This window comes from Chinchilla lanigera, unplaced genomic scaffold (genome assembly GCF_000276665.1).
Source record: "Chinchilla lanigera isolate Chin_1 unplaced genomic scaffold, ChiLan1.0 scaffold00028, whole genome shotgun sequence".
NCBI classification, from domain to species: domain Eukaryota; kingdom Metazoa; phylum Chordata; class Mammalia; order Rodentia; family Chinchillidae; genus Chinchilla; species Chinchilla lanigera.
Genome location: NW_004955429.1, coordinates 9,205,158 through 9,227,322, shown reverse-complemented (window position 1 = coordinate 9,227,322; position 22,165 = coordinate 9,205,158). Strand labels below are relative to the sequence as shown.

General features: G+C 35.6%; 1 protein-coding gene across 1 annotated transcript in view; it reads left to right on the top strand.

The window, feature by feature from the left end:
* The window catches only part of Malrd1 (MAM and LDL receptor class A domain containing 1), a 600,954-nt gene that overhangs the window by 8,344 nt on the left and 570,445 nt on the right, over positions 1 to 22,165 (top strand). Inside the window, exon 2 of the mRNA XM_005387237.2 lies at positions 12,000 to 12,140. Within this exon, the coding sequence (XP_005387294.2) occupies positions 12,000 to 12,140 (141 nt within the window). The remainder of the gene's footprint in view (positions 1 to 11,999; positions 12,141 to 22,165) is intronic.

Genomic DNA, 22,165 nt, shown 5'->3' with positions numbered 1-22,165 from the left:
TTTTGCTGCCATGAACTGTTGCCCATGAGCCACTCTGCCTTGGAGCCAGCTGAGTATAGACTGAAACCTCCACAAACTTTGAGCTAAATAAACCTTTCCTTCCTTAATTCTGGCGGTCAGGTATTTTGTCTCAGCAACAAGAGAAAAGTAATCAAGATAATGCTAAATGTTAAAAACAAAACTGTAATCTTTATTGTGCTTGATAATGAGTTTTGGAAAGTCAATCGATGTTTCTCTTTTTCTTAGGTATCAGGAATTGAGGCTGGGGATATAGCTCAGTGGCATAAGTGCCTGCTTGGTAAGCACAAGGTGGTGAGTCCAATTCCCAGTACCACACACACACATACACACAAAAAAAGGAATTGAACTCAGGACCTTGAGCTTGCCAAGAGCAAGGTGCTGGACCTCTGAGCTATATCCCCAGCCCTGAAATTCCTCATTTTGATGCACAATAACTCTGCAGAATATGCTTGCTAGATATGGATGAGAAATAATGGGGTGGGGAAATTTTATGTGTAAAATTTTTAAAAACTAAAAAATAATCATTAAATTAGAATATTTCAATGAAAAGTTTCAGTGTGTCAAAACCATTATAAATAAAGTGGAAAAAGAAAAATCTTTGAAATACGCATTACAAAATAATTCTGTTCTGGTCAATAATTTAAAAAAAATATGCCTTCTCTCTTAGAAATAAGGATAAAAATTCCCAAAGGAAAGCTTACTCACAGAATACCACACATAATGAAATGATCACTTTCACCATTAATCATGAATCACTATTAAAAGCAAAAACATTGTCAATAATATTTTTAAATGAAATAAAAATTAATAATTAAAAATCTTCACTGTTAGGAAGAACATGAGAAGATAAACATTAGCAGATTCTACAGGTAGAAGCATTAGAATAGTTTTTAATATTATTTTTGTGATATGAATAAGGATATAAAAATGTTCATATCCTCTGAATAGTCATTTCATCTTTTGGCACTTATTCTGAAGGACAATTTAAAGTATTTTCTTCAAATATTATTGTATGCTCATAACATTACTAGGAAAGCTAATTTTATGATATTAGGTTAATGTTTAAGTAAATTAAGATACATCTATTATATGGACATCTGTGAAGCCATCTGTCATATTTTTATACTATTTAAAAGTGGAAAAGGTTCACAATATATTTTTATAAAAAATCTTGTTTTTTGGTTTTTCTCTGGTACTGGGAATCAAAATCATGACTTTGCGCTTGCCAGGCAGGCACTGTGCCACTGAGCTAAATCCCCAGCCACCTATAGAAAAATCTTGATTGCGATCAATAAATGTACTAAGGTATAGCATGTTACTCCTTGCAAAATCATAGATTGAATGTTCTTTTGTTGGTGTTACACTTGATTTTTCTTTTTGTATATTTTTTCATTCTAAGGTATCATTTTATAATCAGAATAAAAGATATTTAAATAATCTAAGAAATCCATTAACATTGAGTTTATTCTAGAGCAAGAATAAGCTAATATTACACACATCAGCTGTATGACAGGATTCCTTTTTGTACTTTCTCCTTTTTTTCCCAAGTCTAATGAAGAGAAATTTTATTTTATTTTATTTTTTTGCAGATATTATTTGATAATCATATTGGGGAAATGGAGCATTTGGTTGTAAAATAATATATATTTGGTATATATATGTCAAATAATATATCATTCATTAGTAAAATAATATATCATAATATATCAAATAATATAATGTAGTTACATTAGCAAAAGCAGTCAATGTCATGAAAAAATGTTGATATAATTGGTAAATCCCATTGTCATCCAGTCCTATCTGTGTTCGGGTCCTAACAACTATCTTTTCCCCTCACCTCTCCCTAGGAGTCATGAAGTAGGGGCCTTTTACTTTATTTTGGGAAGGAACATCATGGGTCCCTCTGTCACGCGTGTGTGCCCGCTGGCATCCACAGCTTCCCCTGTTGGTGAGCCTCCGGCCTGTGCAGTGGTTGTCAAGGACAGATCTCCTCCCACAGAGCTCCTCCCTGACCTCAGTTCTCTGACACTGGTTTAGAAGGTCCTTGAACATGACATGAGCAATTAGAATTCCTTTGTAATGTGGCTCCTGGAGACCTGGGCCGTTTTCTTCCTTACCTCTTACACCCAATTTACTTCCTTCAAGTGTGCTTCCAGCTCTGCAGTGTTCTCCTTAGCTCCCCGCCCCACCCAGCCTGCTAGGAATGAGATCCTCTCCGTCTGCCAATGGGGTTTTTATCAACTTGGCTCCTCTGACATTAAGTCTATATCCTTCAACCCCCAGGCTTCCTCCCCTGTAGTTGTTCAAGAGCCAATTTCTGGTCAAAATTGAACAATGTTTGCTCTTTCCTTCAAGTTATGATTGCTCTAACTTTCCTAGCAGCAATAGTCAGAGTGGAATCATACTGGGAGGTGAAAATATATATATATATATATATATATATATATTTATTTATTAAGATTTCAAGACGTTTGCCAGTGGTCTTCCATGAAGATTTGAGTGTAGGGCAGGTTCCTGTGATGCATAGGAAGGATGTGGTACCACTGTTGACGAGTTTGCTCAAAAGAAGTAGGGTCCTAAGGTGAGTGAGGGAGAAAGGATCAATAGGACCGATAGAGGGTGGGCTCTGTTTATCAGGGAGGTCATTTGATGAGAAAAGTGAGGAGCTATGTGCAGCATCTTCTCATGACATCTCACAGATGGTCTGCTTTAATGGCAATGCCACTGAACCTCAAAATTCTTTCAGACATCATGGCATAACCACAAAGATCACCAGGACACATAGTGGAACATCTGAACTGGGAACTCATAGCTCAGAAATCTTGTCCGTGTGGCTGCTTTGGAGACACAAGCTACTAGGGAAGGCAGGCCCAGAGAAATCTTCATTGCTTTTATGCTGGATGAGGTATTGTACAATTCCTCATTCCTGGATTCTAGTTTTTAAAATGACCAGAGGGTTGTAGGTTGTAAACAGAAAATATCTAAAACAGTCACAGAAAATACCTCACATTTTAGTCTATCTTTGTTTCTGTGCATTCTTTGATCTTTTATATTATTTCATGCAGCAATTTAAGCACACTAAGGGGAGAGTTCCAACAAATAGCAATGTATCTTTTATGTTTATTTCAATGCCCAGAACCATTATTATCATTTTACTCTGAGAAGTCTCCATAGATTTTCAAGACTATTGGGGTATATCATAACTTTAAAACTACTGCATTATGGGATAGTAAAATCTTCAAGCTCTTCTAAGTCAGTGAGCTCAGTTTATCTAGGTAAAGGAGGCAAGGTCTTAGTCCCAGCTGTCAGTCACCTGAGATATGCAGCTATCCGCTGGTGACCCCAAGCAGGAGTTTCTGACAGTACTGAGTTCGAAATAGGAGTAGACTCAGACCTCACAACAGTGCTTAAAACCTGGTTTTCATACATTGGACAACTTTATAGGATATTGTAAAATAAATTCCCAAGACGGAATGACCTATTAGTCATTGATGTCAGGCTATGTACATGAAGTCTCTCCCAAACTGTGTTTCACCTACTTATGTTTTATTGTTGTCCCAAAGAATTTCACATTTGTTGTGCATGAGCTTCACAAACAGTCAAATACTTGTGTTGAAGTGAAGTGGAATAAGAGGTTCCTATGAAGAAGAAATAGAGCACTGCGGTGAAGTGGGCAGTGGTATATAGTTTTACAAAGGCAAAGACAGAACAAAACCTGAGCCCATAGCACTGCACACTTGTGTCAACGGATATGATAAAAGGCCTCTGAAATATACCTAAGAATGACAGAGGATCCAAAATCAGAAGGAGGAGGTACATAGGACTTGTGAGGGAATTGAGAATATTGGGTTCACAAGATGAAGGCTTGGAGTATCTTAACAGACTACACTTCTTTGTATGTAGAGAAAATGAACTAATCTACACATTGTTGAAATTTCTGATGAGGGAGAACCTGAAAATTTTTCAGAGGAAGAGACAGTACACGGAAATTACATATTCTTACTTTGACTAACAGGAAATAGTAGGTCTAGTAGATTTTCATTTATTTTAGTTAAAATAAATATATTAACAAGGGTCTTTATTTTTCCATGCTTTTTTTCTCATTGCTTCAACACTTTTTTTTTTTATAAGAGAACTGATTTTAATCCTGCACCTATATATGAGTTTCAGAAAGACAGAACTTGAACTGGGGCATGGCTTTATTTGTGGGGAGATGTGTGTCTATTATGCTCCTTCTTTATTTTGGAAAAGTCTTCATAAAATACTGCTTATGTCAAATAACACTATTAGAAACTTTTCATTCTTGGCAGTTACTGGGTGATTTGGATGCTGATATACACAGTTGTATAATATAAATCAGTTTCTTGAATATATTTTGATATCTAGAATTAATCTCAATTAAAAATGTTTTTGTTCATAATGAGCAGTGAAAATATAAAAGAAAAGATGAACCATGTGTAATGAGGGTTGTTCTTTCATTTCTGTGTCTGACTTTATGCAAAAGTCACACTGGTTTTTGCTTATAAAAAACCTGAAAGCCCCAAACTAAAGAAGTACTCTCAGTACATCCTGAAGGTTGGCTGCACAATGAATCTTTCTGCCAGAGAGAGACTAAAACTTTACTGGAATTTTATTTTGTCCTATCCTGCAGGATAACTTAATGCAATTCCAACAAAAGATACCTTATAATGAATAGGGCAAACTGAATGGGGCCACATAACCCAATCAGATTATTTTTATTTAAGGCAAAATGAAGAGAAAAAAGGAAAGAAAAAATGTGAAGCATGCCTATATGAAATGATGGCATCTTTTCTGGGTTACAAAAATTTTCTACAATATTTTGAAGAAAATTATAAAAAAAGGAAAACCTTATCTCCAGCACAGGAAGATTACATAGATCTATTTCTGGAAGACTGGTTGCTACTTGAGTCAGGTAATACTAAATACACTGAATGGCCCCTGGTTTACTGACTGACCGAATGACTAGAAAAACCATCAGCTGCACTATCGTCTTTCGCCCTGGTATTGGATGAAACTGTTCAGTTTTCCCAAGCACAGTCACACATGGGTACTGGACTGCTTTGAAACTCATCAAACATGGTGCCCCATGCATTTGTATGTGTTATGAGTTAGATCTAAAGTGTCGACTAACGGGGTCATGTGTCCACAGGTGGGGCTTTTAGAGGTGATTGGATCACAGAGGCATTACACTAATCAGTAGATTAACCCACTGATGAGTTCCTACTTGAGTATATTGTCATGAGGTGGGGCCTGGTTGGCAGAGGCAGGTCGCTGGGGGGCATGATCTGGATGAGTGCATTCCTTTTTAAACTTTATTTAATTAATTAATATACTGATTTTTAATTAGCACATGTTTGCAGTACCTATTTACTTTCTTGTGTGGAGCTGGTACATGCACATAATATATTTTAGTTTCCTTTTCCATTCCTTTTCTCTCTTCTCTCTCCCTTAATCTCTTTCCCATTTGAGAAAGATCCAGCTCCATATTGCTTATTGTCTGTCTTTTATTTTCCTCTTTATTTATACTTTGGGTTTCTCATGTAAGAGAAACCATATGATATTCAAGCTCGTGTGTCTGGTTTATTTTATCTGACCTTACAATCTCAAGGTGCATCCATTTTTCTACAAATGACTCAAATTTATCTTTCTTTATGGCAGAGTAGTACCCTTTTGGCTGGAAATACCATATTTTCTTTATTTATTCATCTGTTGGTGGACATATAGGCCACTTCCAAGATTTAGCTATTATGAATTGTGCTGCTATAAACTCAGGTATTCATGTATTGCTGTAATATGATGTCCTTAACTCTTCTGGGAAGATACCTACAAGGGGAATAGCTGGGTCAAATGGAATATTTACTTTTAGTCTGTGAGGACTCTCCATACTGATTTCTGTAATGGTTTATATTCCTGGCAACAACGTAGAAAGATGCATTCTTGTTCATGGCTGCTCTCTTTTCTCTCTACTTCCTGGCTGCCGTGGAATGAACAGCTGTCCTCTGCCAGTTCCTTCCACCATGCTATTTCTGTCTTGGAGCCTGTTGCCTCTGGACTGAACCCACTGAAAACCATAACCAAGTAAACCTCTCCTACTTCAGTTGTGTGTGTTAAGTATTTTGTCCCAGTGATGGTAAGTGACAAATATAGAAAGAAACATCATTTCTATGTGCATATGTTGAAACCCTAGGCTTGATGAGGAATCCTAAGAGAAGGCTTGCATTCTGTAATGAAGGTTAAGAAATTTACATAAACAAGGACCTTTACTCAGAGCTTTTAAATAAATTTTCATTAATGGAATGTGAATAAAATAGAATATTTTCTACCCTCCAGGTTAATTGCTACTTTCCAGTACACTAGTCTTAAAATGCTTGATTGCATTTGGAAGAGGATTTTTCCTTATTTTGAGAGGAATGGAAAATGTATTTCAGAAAAAATCCAACAGGAATTGATGTACTCAGGAATTAGTTCATTAAGGGAAAATTTATCTGTGCAAAAGCTATAGCTCTCTGTTCAGGGCCTTGAATTCATCCTTATAGAAAGTACTACAAAACCACTAGGTCTTTTGGTAAAGCTGCTGCTCTGAAACAGTGAGTTATATGTAAACAGCTAGGAACATTTATAGTACTTGAGTGACTACAACTGCAAGATGGAGTGAAATCAGTGATCGACAAATCTGGAGACTTCCTTCGAAAATTATTGACAATGTTAAAATCAGATATGGTTTGCTTAGTCATTTTCTACTGACATGGAGCTCATCAGTGACAGAGTTCTTGTCAAAGATAATTTCAGTGACTTGAAGACTACAACAACTATTTAAGAAGAATACAACTTAGTATTGGTCAATTCTCCTGGGAGCTTTGGAGGTGCTAATTCCATTTGCTAACTCTCTTCTGAGTTAGGCTTTTTCCTGATGATCTAATGGTAAGAACTAAAGTTATCACTGTTGGAAGAAAGCATAGAAGAAACCTTCATGATATCAATGGTAAGAGCTAAAATTATCGCTCTTGGAAGAAAGCATAGAAGAAAAGCTTCCTGATATCAGACTTAGATTTCTCTTATATGTAAGCAAAAGCACAGAAAATGAAAAATATAACTAAACAGGGCTATATTAAAATATTTATTCATTAAGTATTCAACCAAGTGAAAAGATAATACAGAGAATGTGAGACAACTTTAGCAAATCGTACACTGGATAAGGATGGTATGCAAATATAAAAAATTATCACCGAATAGCAGAAAAACAAATGAAAGAACTTCATTAAAAATGGGCAATGGACTTGAATAGACATTTCTCCAGAAAAGATATACAAGTGTCCAGGAATCTGATGAAAAGATGTCTATATCACTAATCACTAGGGAAATGCAAGTCAAGACCATTGTAAGATACTACTTCATACCTGTCAGGATGATTACTATAAAAACTACAAACAAACAAAAAATCTCCTAGAAAATAACACATTGATGAAGATGTGAAGAAACTGGGGCACATGCTTTGCTGATGGCAAATGCAAAGTTTTATAGACACGTGGCAAAATAGGTGGCAGTTCCTTCACAAATTAGAACTACTATGTGTTTCAACAATTTCTTATGGCTATACATACGCCCTAAACAAATGCTAGTAGGAAATCGAACAGGTATTTGTTCAGCCATACTCATAAGTAGCATTATTCATTGCAGCTCAAAGCTAAAAATGCCTGAGTATCCGTAGATATACACATGTGAGATATGTGTATACTTACACATATATACATCGATGTATACATATACATACAAATATATGTATACATATATATACACATACATATATCTTATTTAACCTCTGAAAGGGATGTTGATCTATACTACAGCATAGGTCAACCTTAAAGACATGGTGGCAAGTAAAAAGCACATCACAAAAGAGTAATCACCAGAGCAAACACTCTTGTGCGCAAACACTGTTCTACTTGTACAGTTGTCTAGTGTAGTCAAATTCATTGACACAGAAGCTAGAATGTAGGTTACAGGGATTTGGGGTAGGAAGGAATGAAGAAATAATGTTTAATGAATAAAAAGTTTCATTTTGGGGACAAGAGAAACATTCTAAGATGAGCGGTGGTGATGGCTAACCAACAACACGAGTATACTACATACCACAGGACTCTGCGTATAAGTGAGGGAGATGGTAAGATTTATGTAATGTGTATGGAGCCTAGTATAAAAAACCTTAAGATTGTTATGGAAAGACAGCTGTTCTTCATTGAACTTTTAGGAGAAAGAGATGTATGCATTATTAATTTGGGCCCAGGCAAAACTGTGAGATAAATGTGCTTTGAATTCAATATTTTCTACTTCATGCCTCTCATTTCTGTATTTTTTCCTAGTTCTTACATCATGCACTGACTTCTAAGGACTTTCTGTTGTGATCATTCATCCAGACCATAGTTTCCTGAGTTGTTCTTGGGTTCTCATTACCTGAGGTTTTTTTTTTTTGAGACAGTGTTTCACTATGTAATTCAGGCTGGCTTTGAACTCACTTTGTAGCCCAGGTTGGACTTAAACTTGCAGCAGTCCTCCTGCCTCAGCCTCCCGAGTGCTGGGATTACAGGTGTACGCCACCACGCCTGGTCATGAGTTTCTTCACTGTTTTCAAAATTTAAACTTTTTCCTTCCAATTCCCTCTGAAGTGTGCCCGAGTAGCTGTTACTTTGGGGTGTAATTTAAGGGTTTTCTTTCTGCTGTGGTATGTGAGATTGAGTCTGTGAGACATTCTTCAGTGACTTTTTAAATGGGAGAATCTGGCACTGTGGAAGCCAATCAGGAGGATAATTGTGCCTTCCAAGCAAACTGCAAAACAAAAAGTAGAGGCCCTTTGCCTCTTTGTCTACAGTAGGCCTGAACTTAGGGGTCATATAATTGAAAACAAAATGAAGATTTTTATAGTCTGAAAAAGCACAGGAACTCGGATGCTGGTGATAACTTTCCGTATTCCACTTCTCATTATATTCTCCGTTAGTCCACGCCAGTGGCTATAGGGGCAGCAATCTATATGGTGACAAATTTTATCACAGCAAATAGTTTCAGATTTTACTGTGGCTGTGTGGCATGTGAGATTAAAAAGTGACCCAAGCAAGTTATTCAAGTGATTTTAAAATGTGCACTTCTATAGCGGGGAAAAATGAATCCGTAGAAAAATTCCTGATGCATCTTTGAATATTTCAGCAGTTCAAGATTGCTTTTTAATACAAAATTAGTTGAAAATGTGTGCTGATTAGATTCACTGTATAACAAAAAAGAACCCCCGTTGGACTATTCAGAGGGAAAAATGTTTTATTTGTTGGTTTTTCTGGCTAGAGCACTTCCAGAAATCATCATCATTAACCGGTATATTAAAGAGGATGAAGAACATTGCAAACAGAGATCAGCTGAGCAACTGTGCTGCAAAGTAATTTCTTAGTATATAAGACCCATTTATCACCAGAGGAGAATGTGTGTACGTTTTATTCGTGTGACTGTGGAGATATGCCGGTAAAATAATTCAGAGTATTTTGTGATCAGAGAGCCTTATAAAATTGCTGGGGATGAAAACTTGAAAAGGAATATATTCATGTAGATACACATATAACCAACCATAACCAATCGAATAACCCACAAAACCACAGCCATGCACCGCTTAGTGACAAGGACACAGTGTGATAAATGCATTTCGAGGCAATTTCATCATTATGTGAACATCTGACACAAATCTAGATAGTGTAGCCTACTACACATCTGTATCTTCCTTCACTGAATCATTGTTTTGCATTGCATGCCTATATGTATAAATATATATATATATATAAATGTATGTGTGTGTACGTGTGTACATGTATGTGTCAGACACACACTCATACAAGTGACTATACAATATAGTCATTTTTTTATTTACCCAGATTCCCAGGATAGATAACTAGAAGCTACAAAATAATTAGAACATCCCAGTCACTCTTAACTATTTCAAAGATTTTATGGAAATTGCAAATTTAACCATAGCATGATTTATAGACTAAAAGAATTCCTTTGCTTTTGGATAGAATGATGTCAACTGTGTAAAGATTAGTTTCCTTAGGCTTGCTATACTCTCTGATAGACCTTTAATTCTTTATTGACAAAAATGGGACAGTGAATTAAAATTTAAACCCACAGCAGATCTTTCAGAGCTGCAGTTTAGAGTTAAAACAAAATAAAACTGGCTTCCAATCTTAACTTTAGCACTCACTAGCTGTTCCTCCTTGCACAAGTAACTTAATATCTGTAAGACATTGTTTAAGTTTCATACATGTTTAAAATGGAAGAAAATACTTGCTTCATGGTGTTGTAAATAATAAATTATAGACTGTGGAATGCCTAGCACAGACAAGTCACCTTAATAAATTGTAACAATAAGGATTCTTCTTATTATTATTACAGAATATCACTGGTTGGAAAAACCTTGTAAAATAATAAATCTAGAAATAAAATTGGTAAAATAGCCAGGAATGATGGTAGAAATTTATAGTCCCAGCACTCGGGAGGCTGAGGCAGGAGGATCACCATGAGTTTGAAACCAGCCAGGGCTACAAAGTGAGTGCAAGGTCAGCCTGAATGGCATAGTGACACCCTGTCTGAAAAATTATTCAAATGTGAAGGGGAGCAAGGAATGGGGGAAGAGGAAAAGAAGGAAGGGAAAAGATAAAAAAGAGAATAAAAGGAAGAAAATGGAAACAAAGCTTTGTAAATAAGGAGGGGTAGAAGGGCTGAAGGGAAGAGAGAGGGTCAGGAACAAAGGATCAAGAAATATCATGTATGGATTCAGACTTCCTCTAATGAATGTGATCATTATATATCTCTGAAATGTACCAATAAAATTAATTTTAAAAAATATGGAGAAAAGCAGACCACTTGGTAATAAGACAGGCTTAGTCGATGTTGTCTAAAAGTGACCTTTCTAAATCAGCTTTCAATTTTCATGATGAAACTGCACTGGATACGGTACTTTTATTAAATAGTATTGTATCAGAAAAGATGATTAAATAAAAATCGTGTTCCTGTGACTGGGTTGCTGGGCACATGTTAGCCAGCACGTTTACCTCTTCTAAGGTTCATGCAACTAGGTAGGGAAGAAAAGAACTTGTCTAAAGGCAAATAAGGGGGGGGACTCTTTGCAATTGAGAGCATTTATTTTTGGAATGTGACATTTGAAGATATAGGATAATGGAGTAAAGCAGGCATGGTTAGTTATTGGGAACAAGCAGGTGCTGAAATCCACTGCTCCTTCCAAGCTTGTAGGGTCAATTGTATCCAAAGGAAAAAAAAAAGCCAGAATGCCTCTGCTGAGAAAAAAGCACCAAGCTTTTTCCCAGTGCTGAGATTCAACAGAGAGGTGTTATGCTTCATTCCAGCAGCTGATCCCATGGGTGGCTGTCAGAGGGCTATCTGTGGTTTGTCTCCCAGACCTATAATTCTGATATCATAGAGTGGCAGGAAGATCAATGCTGAGTTGAAAACGTAACTTTAAGAATAATCCCTTATTTTCCATGGTGCTTAAGAGTTTTGACATATTTTTATTCACCTAATGTCATTAGATCCTCATCGCAGTTATTTGAGGGAGATTATTCTGAACTTGCAAGTGAAAAAAAGGTCTTGTTCTGGTTGAATAGTGTAGTGAAGGTACCCAGTTACCAAGAGTCCAAATCAGGTTTAGGTCCTCCATCACCTGAACAAGTGCAACACTCTTTCTATTTGAACAGAGTTTTTTTCTGCATGGTAATGTATGAGAATATCACACGTAGCAAAGCTTTGTATTGAGAACATAGACTTAAAATTGTGAAAAATAATCCTTGCGTTCATCTGTATTTGTCATTTGTTGCTAACCTTTCTTTTTCTCCTATTGTCTTATTTCTCCTATTGCCTTATTTCAAACGTGAAGGTGAAAGCTAATCTTGTTCTTGTTTTCTCATTAGGCTCCAACTACGAAAGGTGTGACTTTGAGGAAGGCTTCTGTGGTATGGAACAAGATCAAAGCCCGCAACTTGGTTGGACAAAGAGAAGTGGGATGACTGGCGTATCGCCCCCGTTTCGTGATCACAACGGGAATATGTCTGGTCAGTGTCCTGACATTATATCCTTGTTTCATTCTGTCATTTTTTTCATCTATCCATTCCTTCCATTTTTTCTCTAAGTATTTGATTAGGGAAGTATATTCATATCTGCTATTTACATATCAATAGCTATAATGTCTACTTCTATGTATTCTTTAAACATTTTTTCAAAAGTTGCCGATTCTAAAATATTGCATCACATTCTCATGGTTAGATTCCTTGGACCCCAACAGATCTCTATAGATACTAATAGATAATTTTCTAGTTCTTTTGACTCTGGGAAAAGTGTAGAATGTAATCCGGATAATATGACATAGATTAATTAGGCAGTCAGATTTCCTTGCTTTTGGTGGGGCTGATTTCAGCTGTGTCTAGGAGCACTTGTTTAATCAGACTGTCTACAGAGCTTTAAGGGCTGCTTACTCGGGGGGGGGGGTGAGACTTTCATTCCTTTCTTCACTTATTAACTAATGAACTTCAGTCACTCAACATTTGTACCACGCCATTAATTTATATGTGTGAGCAGAAATCAAGCCCATCTCTATCTTCCTCTGATAAGGTTTCACACAATGCCAAGGGAGGTGGTGTTGTGGCATAAATAAAGGTTGGTTATTTTTGAGAGAGTGCTGCTTCCTTCAGACAGATGCTATGAAATATTGAAATGTGGTTATTGCCCTGGGGATCATTTAAAGCAAGCCGATGTTTAGGTATTAAGTGATAATTTGGAAATGTTTGCATGAATATTGCACATGTGATTTTGAATCTTGGGGTTGTCATTCCCTGGTTCTCAGTTCTTGCAAAATTGACTTCATTGAGTCTTAGTTTGCTAAATTTAGGAAGGGGAATAATGGTGCTAGTTTATAGGAGTCGGTTGCTTTAAGAGCTACATGAGATATTTTTCATAAAGCTTATCTTAGGATACTTGTCACTCAAAAAAGATGTTCAGTTCATTGCTGAGTAATTAGTGTTGATTTTAACTTCTATACACATGATATGGAGTCTTATTGTGTTTATCTTTGATGCAAAAATATTGTTGCCCAAAATTCTTTATAATTGTTAGGAATAAGCCAAGTTTATCACAAAAAGAAACCTGTTTCACAAAGTGGACCGATCACTAACTGCAATACAAGAAGGCATTTTACTTAGTTATGGTAGGTGGTGGTACTGAATTTTTCTGTCAACCTTTAGCCATTGTAATGTTCGGCAAACTGTTGACTCTATACCTCTCTAAGTATTCCCCACTTTCCAGAAACATCTTTCCCAGCATGCACCTGTTCACTCTACCCTTCTTATATGCAGAACATTTCCTACTTCTCCTCTTACAACTTATTCTCATCCTCTTGTTTGTCTTCTCTCCTTGGGCAAGCTCAGACGCTCTGCCATTGCGCTTCTTTCTTTCCTTTCCACTTTCTTTTTCCTTATTTTCCCATGCTTATGTTTTGGTAGACTAGTAAAGAGATAGATTGAATGCAGTTTGTGTAAAAATGAGATGTATAGATGTACATCATTTAATCATATTACGTGGGTTGGTTCCAAATCTTAGGAGTCAAACTAGATCTGTTCAAATCTTGGCCCACTGAAACAGACAGTTGTGTGGTGTCAACTTCCTCCCCTGTAAAATGAGATAATAACAATAAAAACTCCATGGGGAAAAGAGGCAGACTATTGACTGGTACTAGTAATCATAGGAGGGTGATTTTCACAGTAGTCTTATATAAATACAATTTATAAGTACATGCATCTTTTATAAATGCACTTAAATGTCTATTGTTAATACATGTCTTGCAAATACAATTAAATTATAGATATTCATTAGTAATGTATTTAAGTGATACAATATTCTGGCTTTAAAAATGTAGCTAGTTAAAATATTTATTTAAAAATGATCTTGGAATCGTCTTCATTTCAAAATCCTTATTTCATAAATATTAATAAATACTTTTAAAGTAGTTTTTGATTACCTTACTTTTGAAATGTTTGCTCGTCCTCCAAAATAAGATTTTTCATTATGTAATCAATGCTTTCAGTTTTCTGATCTAAGTTTGAAAGTCTGTTAGGACATTAAAAACATCACTCTTGTCTGTATTTGAAATCCAATAAAGCTCAGAGCTGAGAGAATAAAGTGTAATATTGATTGTTAAAAATATATAACATTTCTTTTGGTACTGTGGATTGAATCTAGGGCCTTTGCACTGAGCTATATCCATAGCTCTTTTAAATTTTTCAAAAATTTTAAGACAGGGTCTCACTGCCTCTAAATTATATAAACTGAGCTCAGATTTATAATTCTTTTGGTTCAACCTCTCTGGGTGCTTGGATTGCAGATATGGGCTACCATGCCTGGTGATTGTATTTGGATAAAATAATATCAAAACAAATTCAAATACATCTTTACAATGTATGATATGATAGTATGACTATTTTTTAAAAGGGAGCAAGAATATAGACTTTTAGATAACTCTGGAATTCAGTTGATGTAAAGATGATAAAAATGTTTCTCAGGTGTACAATTCACCTGAAATCTAAAAATGTATAGGCTATCAAAGATCAAAATAATTTATTTATACAGTTGATATGTCTTTTTATGCCATAAATTATTACTTTCTTGTTTGGGTACTTAAAATCACTTTTAACTTGAAATATTAGAGCTTTTGTTATTCTGATTAATTATTAAATTAGACCTAAAGTCTACATATTATATTATGAAACAGACATACTACTGAGCAGCCCTCAGTGTTTTAATTTTGTTCTGTAAGAATCATATACATTATATTTGCAATGTACATGGATTATAAATTCTATGAATCAATGTCATTTTTTGTTTTAAACAGTATTAAAACTAAAGCAGAAAGTAGTCTTATCTTATGATTATCTGAAATAGTCTTCATTCCTTCTAATTATCTGAGTTTGTCTGAGGTAGCATTTCCCTTCAGTTTGAAGAATTTCCTTAACTATATTTTGTATAGTTCTCTGGTGGTAAATTTTGTTAGGTTTTCTTCTCTGAAATGTTTCTATTTTTCCTTCATTCTCACAAGATATAGAATTATTTTCATTTTAGGGCTTTAAAGATACTTTCCCACTGTCTCCTGGCTTCCCTAGTTTCTGATGTGGTACCACGGTATTAAATTGTTGTTCTTGCTGTACATGACATATCTTTGATGTCCTGATGTAATCCAGATTTGATCTTTACCTTTGGTTTTCAGCATGCGATTTGAAGTTTATACCCTACCTGGGTGACCTAGCTTCTCAAACCTGAATGAATGTTTTTTTTATAATTTGAGGCAGTATTCAGACCTTGTTTATTTAGATATGATTTGTTCCTTCTTGCTATTCTTTTTTTCTTCTACTACAAGAGCTTGTTAGATGAGATAGCAACAAAAATTTTAAATTCATTTTCTTAGGTTTTCAGATTGAGTAATTTCAGTTTCTTTGATTGCTTTTTTTTTTTTACCATCTACATTGTGCTTGCAAAAGCATTCAGTGATTTAAAAAAAAATGATCACACTGTGTGTTATTTTTAATTTAAAAAAAAATGATCACACTGTGAAATTTTTAATCAGGTGTTTTGAATTTCCTCTGGTGAAGTTCACCTTTCTTATACATTATAAGCCTAGTTTTCTTACCTCGTTGTGCCAAATTATAATAGCAGTCTCAAGGTCTTTATTTGTCATCTAAGAGTTACCTTCTTTTGAGTGTTTTTTATCCACGATATGATCACATTGCCCTGAATTTTTGGTTGTATTCTTGACATTATGAATGTTGCGTTCATAAAGGCTCTGTATTCTGCACTCAGGATTGTTTTTTCAGAGAGTAGGATGATTTGTTTAAGCAGGTGATTAGCTTGCATGGAGTGAAGGTGCAAACACTATCTTGTTTATAGTGGGCAGTAGTTCAAGCAGCCATGCGGTTCTTTCAGAGGTGTCAGTAGTGATCCCTACACATGCATATTTTAGATTTAGCCAGAACCTTGCAGTGTTTGCTTATAGAATATGGGACACCCCTAGTCTTGCTTTCTTCTTTTTAGAATTCTTTTCTTTCCTGCTATATCTGTCTATTCCAAGCTCTCCTCTCTCGTTTCCAGCCAGCTGTCTTCCTAGCAGAGTTGCAGCTTTGTACACCAGCTGCAACCGCATCCTGGTCTCAGGACAAAGTCTGAAGGTGTCTAACTTACTCTGATTCCTTCCTCCAGTGTCTATTCCTTTAAAAACAAATACACTCCTTTTGTTTATCTTTAAGGGCTCCAGAGTCTGAGTCTTTACATTTTTCCTTAATGTTATCTATATGTTCATCACTGGTTTTCACTCCAGTGAAGATGAGCAGCTTCTAATTTGCTCTGTGCTGCTCTTTCTCAAGGATGCCAGAGCTGTAGTCCGTGCCTTAACAGCAGGCAGGCTGGATGATTTAGACAGAGTTGGATTTTTGAAAGGAATACTCAATGAAAGACTAAGGACAGCAAAAGGAATCCAGATTATCATTTTCTAGATCACAAATACTCAGCCTTTGTAGTCTGAATATGTTTATTTTAAATCAGGTAAAAATAAATGTTCACTTATTGCTTTCTGTATTTATTACTTCAAAAACTTACTGACATCTGCCTTTCTCCACATACTATTCTAGGATCAGAGGGTATAATGGTCAAGAAGAATACAGTTGTTTTCCCCAGTGAACTTTCAATCTAGCGGCAGGGATGTAAACCTATACTTACGGTTATATATGAAAACTAAAATCTCCTCACAGTCACCATGCTCATGGCTTGTGTACTATTTAAAACCTCACAATTTGACAAGCATAAAACCATGTGTGAATGTTCGTGTTTTGCCAGTATGGCTTGGGAGCATCTACATTGTTTTTAACTTGAGAAATTTTAAGAAGTGAGGTATGTACTTACTTTTATGAGAATTAGTTTTACGAACAGGAAGCTAGATCTTCTGCAAAATGGGAAGGGACCAAGAGGTGGAGGGAGGGGAAAGGGAAGAGGTGATAAGGAGATGAAAACAGTATTAGGATTTATTATGTACATATAACAGCCCATCCATGATGAATGTGATCATAAACATGATGTTACAAAGGAAAACAAAAAAAAGAATTCACTTTATTGTGCTACTGTTTGAAAACTCATCTGAAGTTTCAGTGAGAGAAGAGATTTAGTTAGGACGTTGATGTTCCTTATTCACGGAGGACACATTCATGACATCTCAGGAATGTCGGAACTCTATATACACTATGGTTTTACCTATATGTACATACATTGATGAATTTTAATATATAAATTAGGCACAGCCAATTATTAGTAACAATAACTGATAATAGAATAGAACAACTATAATATGCTGTAATAAAAGCTATTTACAACAAGTTTTGCACAGTGGCAATTTTGTGACCAGTGAAGTTTATCTGAGGGACAATTACTACTAATTGAGAACAAATCTTGATGAATTACTTTTTGAATTTTCCATTTCATATTTTTGGTTAGCAGTAGACCATGGACAATTGAAAGCACAAAGGCAAAACCATAATTAAGGGCAACACCTGTATGAGTCAAGTCTGTGTTTTAGAAGAAATGTTCAACTAAAATGTATTAATGCAAGAAAATTAGTTCATTTTTTCTGCTCATCCCAACTTAAATATTGCATTACTTTAAAGATAACAGACACTTTAAATGAAAATTTCTTTTGTGTATATTTTTGTGTGCCTATATTAATATTTGTGAGTGATTATTGTTAATCTCAACCCAAAAACTGTTATTAACCTTGGCATATAAGACATCATGATAAATACTTTGAACCATACAGACTCCTAAGTTTTAGGCTGTATGTCAAAGTATGTATGATCTCTTTGGGAGTTATGTTTGGAGATAACAGAGTTACTTATAATTGGGAGAAAAAAAACGATTCTATATTATGGGTTTGAGCAAATTTCTCTGGACTATAGGACAATTCTGATTCTGAAAAATAAAGGGCACTTAAGAAAGGTAAGTAGTAGTGCAGTGGTCAGAGAAGGCAAACAAGTGATTTTTCAAACTGAAAGAATCACAGAAGGACCAGGTAGACATAGTTGGTCTACGCAGACGATGACACAGCAGTCTTTGGAAGTGAATAGTAGGCCAAATAGGTTTGCTGGGGATGCCAAAGCTTTATGTCACCCAAAGGTTACTGATTTTGCCCATCAGTACCACTTCCTCCTTTCCTTTTCCCTCTGTTACCAAACCCCTCCACATTTATCAATCCGGTTTCTTCCACTGTCCAACCAGGTAGCAGTAGTGAGAGTCGGGTGTGTGTGTGTGTGTGTATGTGACTGAGGAGCAGAGGAAGGAATTGTGAGAGCATGCATATTTGCTATGTAACAATACATCCTGCCTCAAATAGAATTTTGTGGACCGCTGTAGCTTCTTCTGTAAGTTCACTGACTTTCAAGTAAGTATCGAAGTTCTTGATGTGTGTGCGTGTGTGTATGCATGCACATTTGAACAAACATGACATCTATTATGCATTGAATGATATCTGTTTATTTTTTCATTTTTTTATTTAAAATTCAGTTATATGTCAATGAGGGAAACATATTTGACATCTTAGATAATTATATTGATATATCAATAAAATGTTATCATATAATCTCAATATTCAGGCTGTCACTATCTTTAAGTAAATACTATTGCAATGGTGAGAGCTGAAAACGATTCATCCTTTCACTCATTGAAATACGGAAATATTTTTGTGTGCATCATTTGCTTTCTTTTTGGCATGCATTTTGTCTCAATGGACAGATGGCTTGTTTACTTGTTAAATTTGTACTGGTATATATTCTTCAAATTAGTCACAAGTGAAAAGAAACCTGACATCAACAGAAATACACAAAAATCCTCTACTAGGGTATTGAAATAAATATAATGGGAATTTCAAGAATATATTATCTTACATATGTACATTTTATTAGTGCATATTAATTTTACAAAATACTGGGTTTGCTGTGGCAGTTTCCCACATGCCACATATAACACACTTTGATTTTATCCATCCTCCCCTTGTCTCCCTTATGTGTCCTGCCCCTTGTCCCGATGTGCCTTTTCTTATCTAATAGTCTCCCTTCTACTTTCTTGCCATTTATTTTCTTTTCTAGATTCTACATATTAGGGAAACGTGATGCTTTTCTTTTTGTGTTTGGCTTATTTTGCTTAACATGAATGTCTTCACTTACTTTTTCTCACAATGCCATAATTTAATTCTTTATGTCTGAATAATGCTTCACTCAGTATTTACTACATTTTCTTTATCCATTTATCCACTGATGTGCACCTGGGCTGATTTCATAGCTTGGTGTCTTAGTTACTTTTCTCTCATTGCTGGGACAAAATACCTGATGCCCAGAATTAAGGAAGGAAAGATTTATTTAGGTCACAGTTGTGGAAGTTTCAGTCCATAATCAGCTGGCTCCAAGCCAGGGTGGTATGTCACAGAGGCAACAGTTCAAGGTGGCAGAAGACAGCAAAAGCAGCAAGAGCAGAAAGGGAAGAGGAGGTGGGAAGAGCAAGCCTCTTTCCTTCCCTTATATTGTTTGCAGGCTACCTGCCCCAGGGCAGGTGTAGCACTCACCTCCATAATCATAGCATTGGACCATGAATCAGTCACAAACTCTAGAAGCTCTCCCCATGACTGAATGAGACTTTGGGAGGACTCTAAACTCAAGCCATAACCCTTAGCTATTACGAATTGTACCACAACTTGCAATATGTAGGTAACCCTAGAGTAAGCTGATTTTATTTCCTTTGGGTATGTGCCAAGGTATAGTACAGCTAGGTTACATGTTAGTTCTATTTTCAGCTTCTTGAGAAATTTCATAGTGATTTTCGAGATTTTTAAAATTAAGTTTATTGGTACAATTTAGATATTCACAATGATAACATTCATCATAGCAAATTTGTACCTGTACATAATATATCCTGTTTCCTCTTCTCTTTTTTCCAATTCCCTTCCATCCCTTCAAGCCCCTTTCCTCTCCATACTTACAAAACTTGGCTTCCATCTTACTCTTTTTTCGTTCTTTCCCCCTTACTTTCTTTCCCCTTCACTTCTCCCTAGTTCCCTTTGCTTTTGAACCGTTTCTTCCTAGTTCACTGTACCTATTATACACTTTGGTTTCTATTTACCCTTTCAGTTTCTCACACAATGAGAAATTTACATATGTGTGTCCGATTTGTTTTCATATTTCTGTACTAATTTATATTCCTACTGACAGTATAGAGCACTTGCTCTCAAAATCTCACCAGCATTTTTTGTTTCTTTTTGTATTTACTCTCACCTATCACTGCAGTGTGATGGGATTTCAATGTAGTTTAGATTTCTGTTTGTTTGATGGATAAATAAATAAAGCATTTTCACATAATTATTGGCTATTTACTTTTTTCTTTTTTATTTTAAAGACAATAAAAACAATAACAAAATAACAACAATAAAGACAAAAACAAAAACAACACAAAAACAATTTTAAAAGATATAGAGTTTCAAAAGAAGATGATAGGATTTGCTCAGATTATCGGATGTAAGAATGCAAGATTGAACAAAGACTATAAACAGTGATAAAAAACATGAGAAATGGTACAGAGCTTCATTAAACAAGACAATAGGAATTCAACAATGGTTGTTATATTGCATATTGTTGTCTTCAAATTAGTTGTTCTGATTACCAGATATAAGCATGCAAAATTGGTCAAGAAAAAAAGTTAAGCATTAACTGCTCCTTTCAATAAACCAATAGAAATTAGTAGTACATTTTCATTTGGAGGATGATCTGCTCAGTATGTTTGCCCATTTTTTAATTGGACTTATCTATTGCTTTAGAGTCAAGTTCTCTGATTCTTTGTATTTGTGGATATTAACTTTCTGTTGGAGGAGTAACTGGCAAGGATGTTCTCTCATTCTGTAGGCTGTCTCTTAACTCTGTTGTTTCCTCTGCTGAGCAGAAGTATTTTTAATTTGATGCAATTCTCTTTGGTGAGTCTTGCTATTATTTCTCAAGCTGTTAAGAGTCCTTCTCAGGAAGTCATTGCCTGTTCCTATATTTTGAAGTGCTTCCCCTGTGTTTTCTTTGAGCAATTTACAAAGTGAAGGACTTGTAATTAGATTTTTAATTCATTTTTAGTTGAATTTTGTACAAAACAAGTTAGAGATCTGGTTTCAGTCTTCTATATCTGGATAACCAATTTTCCCAGAACCAATTATTACAACACTAATTATTATTATTGTGTTGTCTCCATCAGTTTTATTTGTTTGGATTTGTTTTTATTTTGTGGGGGGGCCTTTGTCAAGAATCAGAAGACTATATACTACAGGAGTTTATTTCTGTGTCCCCTAATCTGTTCCACTGGAATACGTGTCTATTTTTATACCAAAAGGCACATATTTTAAACTGTGATCAAAGAATCACTATCCTGAAATCCTGCCCAAATAAAGTGGGAAAAACGTTACCAATCTGGTACGTTGGAAAGTACCAGTGGATGTCAGAGCTCTATATATGAAGTCTGGGTACCGTAACAAATACTCATACTTAGACCATTTGCAGTCTTTGCAGATTGGAAAACATCTTGAAAAGTAGCCAATGGAATAACAGAACCAGATGAGTATATATTTGAATATTCTGAATATTAATCCTCTGTCGGAACAGCAGTAGGAAAAATCCTAAAGAATATCCCCCTACATTCCCAATCCCTGGTTAACCAATCAGCATAGGTACTGGTGTGAAGTGGTTTTGTAAATGTGATTGAAGTTATTAGTCCCGGAAAAGAAAACAAGCACCTCACCCAAAAAACAGGCTGTACTAGGTAACATCCGTCACTACATAAACTATTATCTTGGACCAGCCTGTTTTCAAAACAAGAGCAAATACAGGAGCCCTCCATTTGAATTAGCTTGTCCATGAAGATCGGACCTGCCACTAACGCGAGTCGCGGGTCACTGCTGGCCCAGTTAGAACAAGTCCTAGGACCCGATCTTCCCACACTTCAGTTCCGAAGTCACCCGGCAGAGCCGTCACTC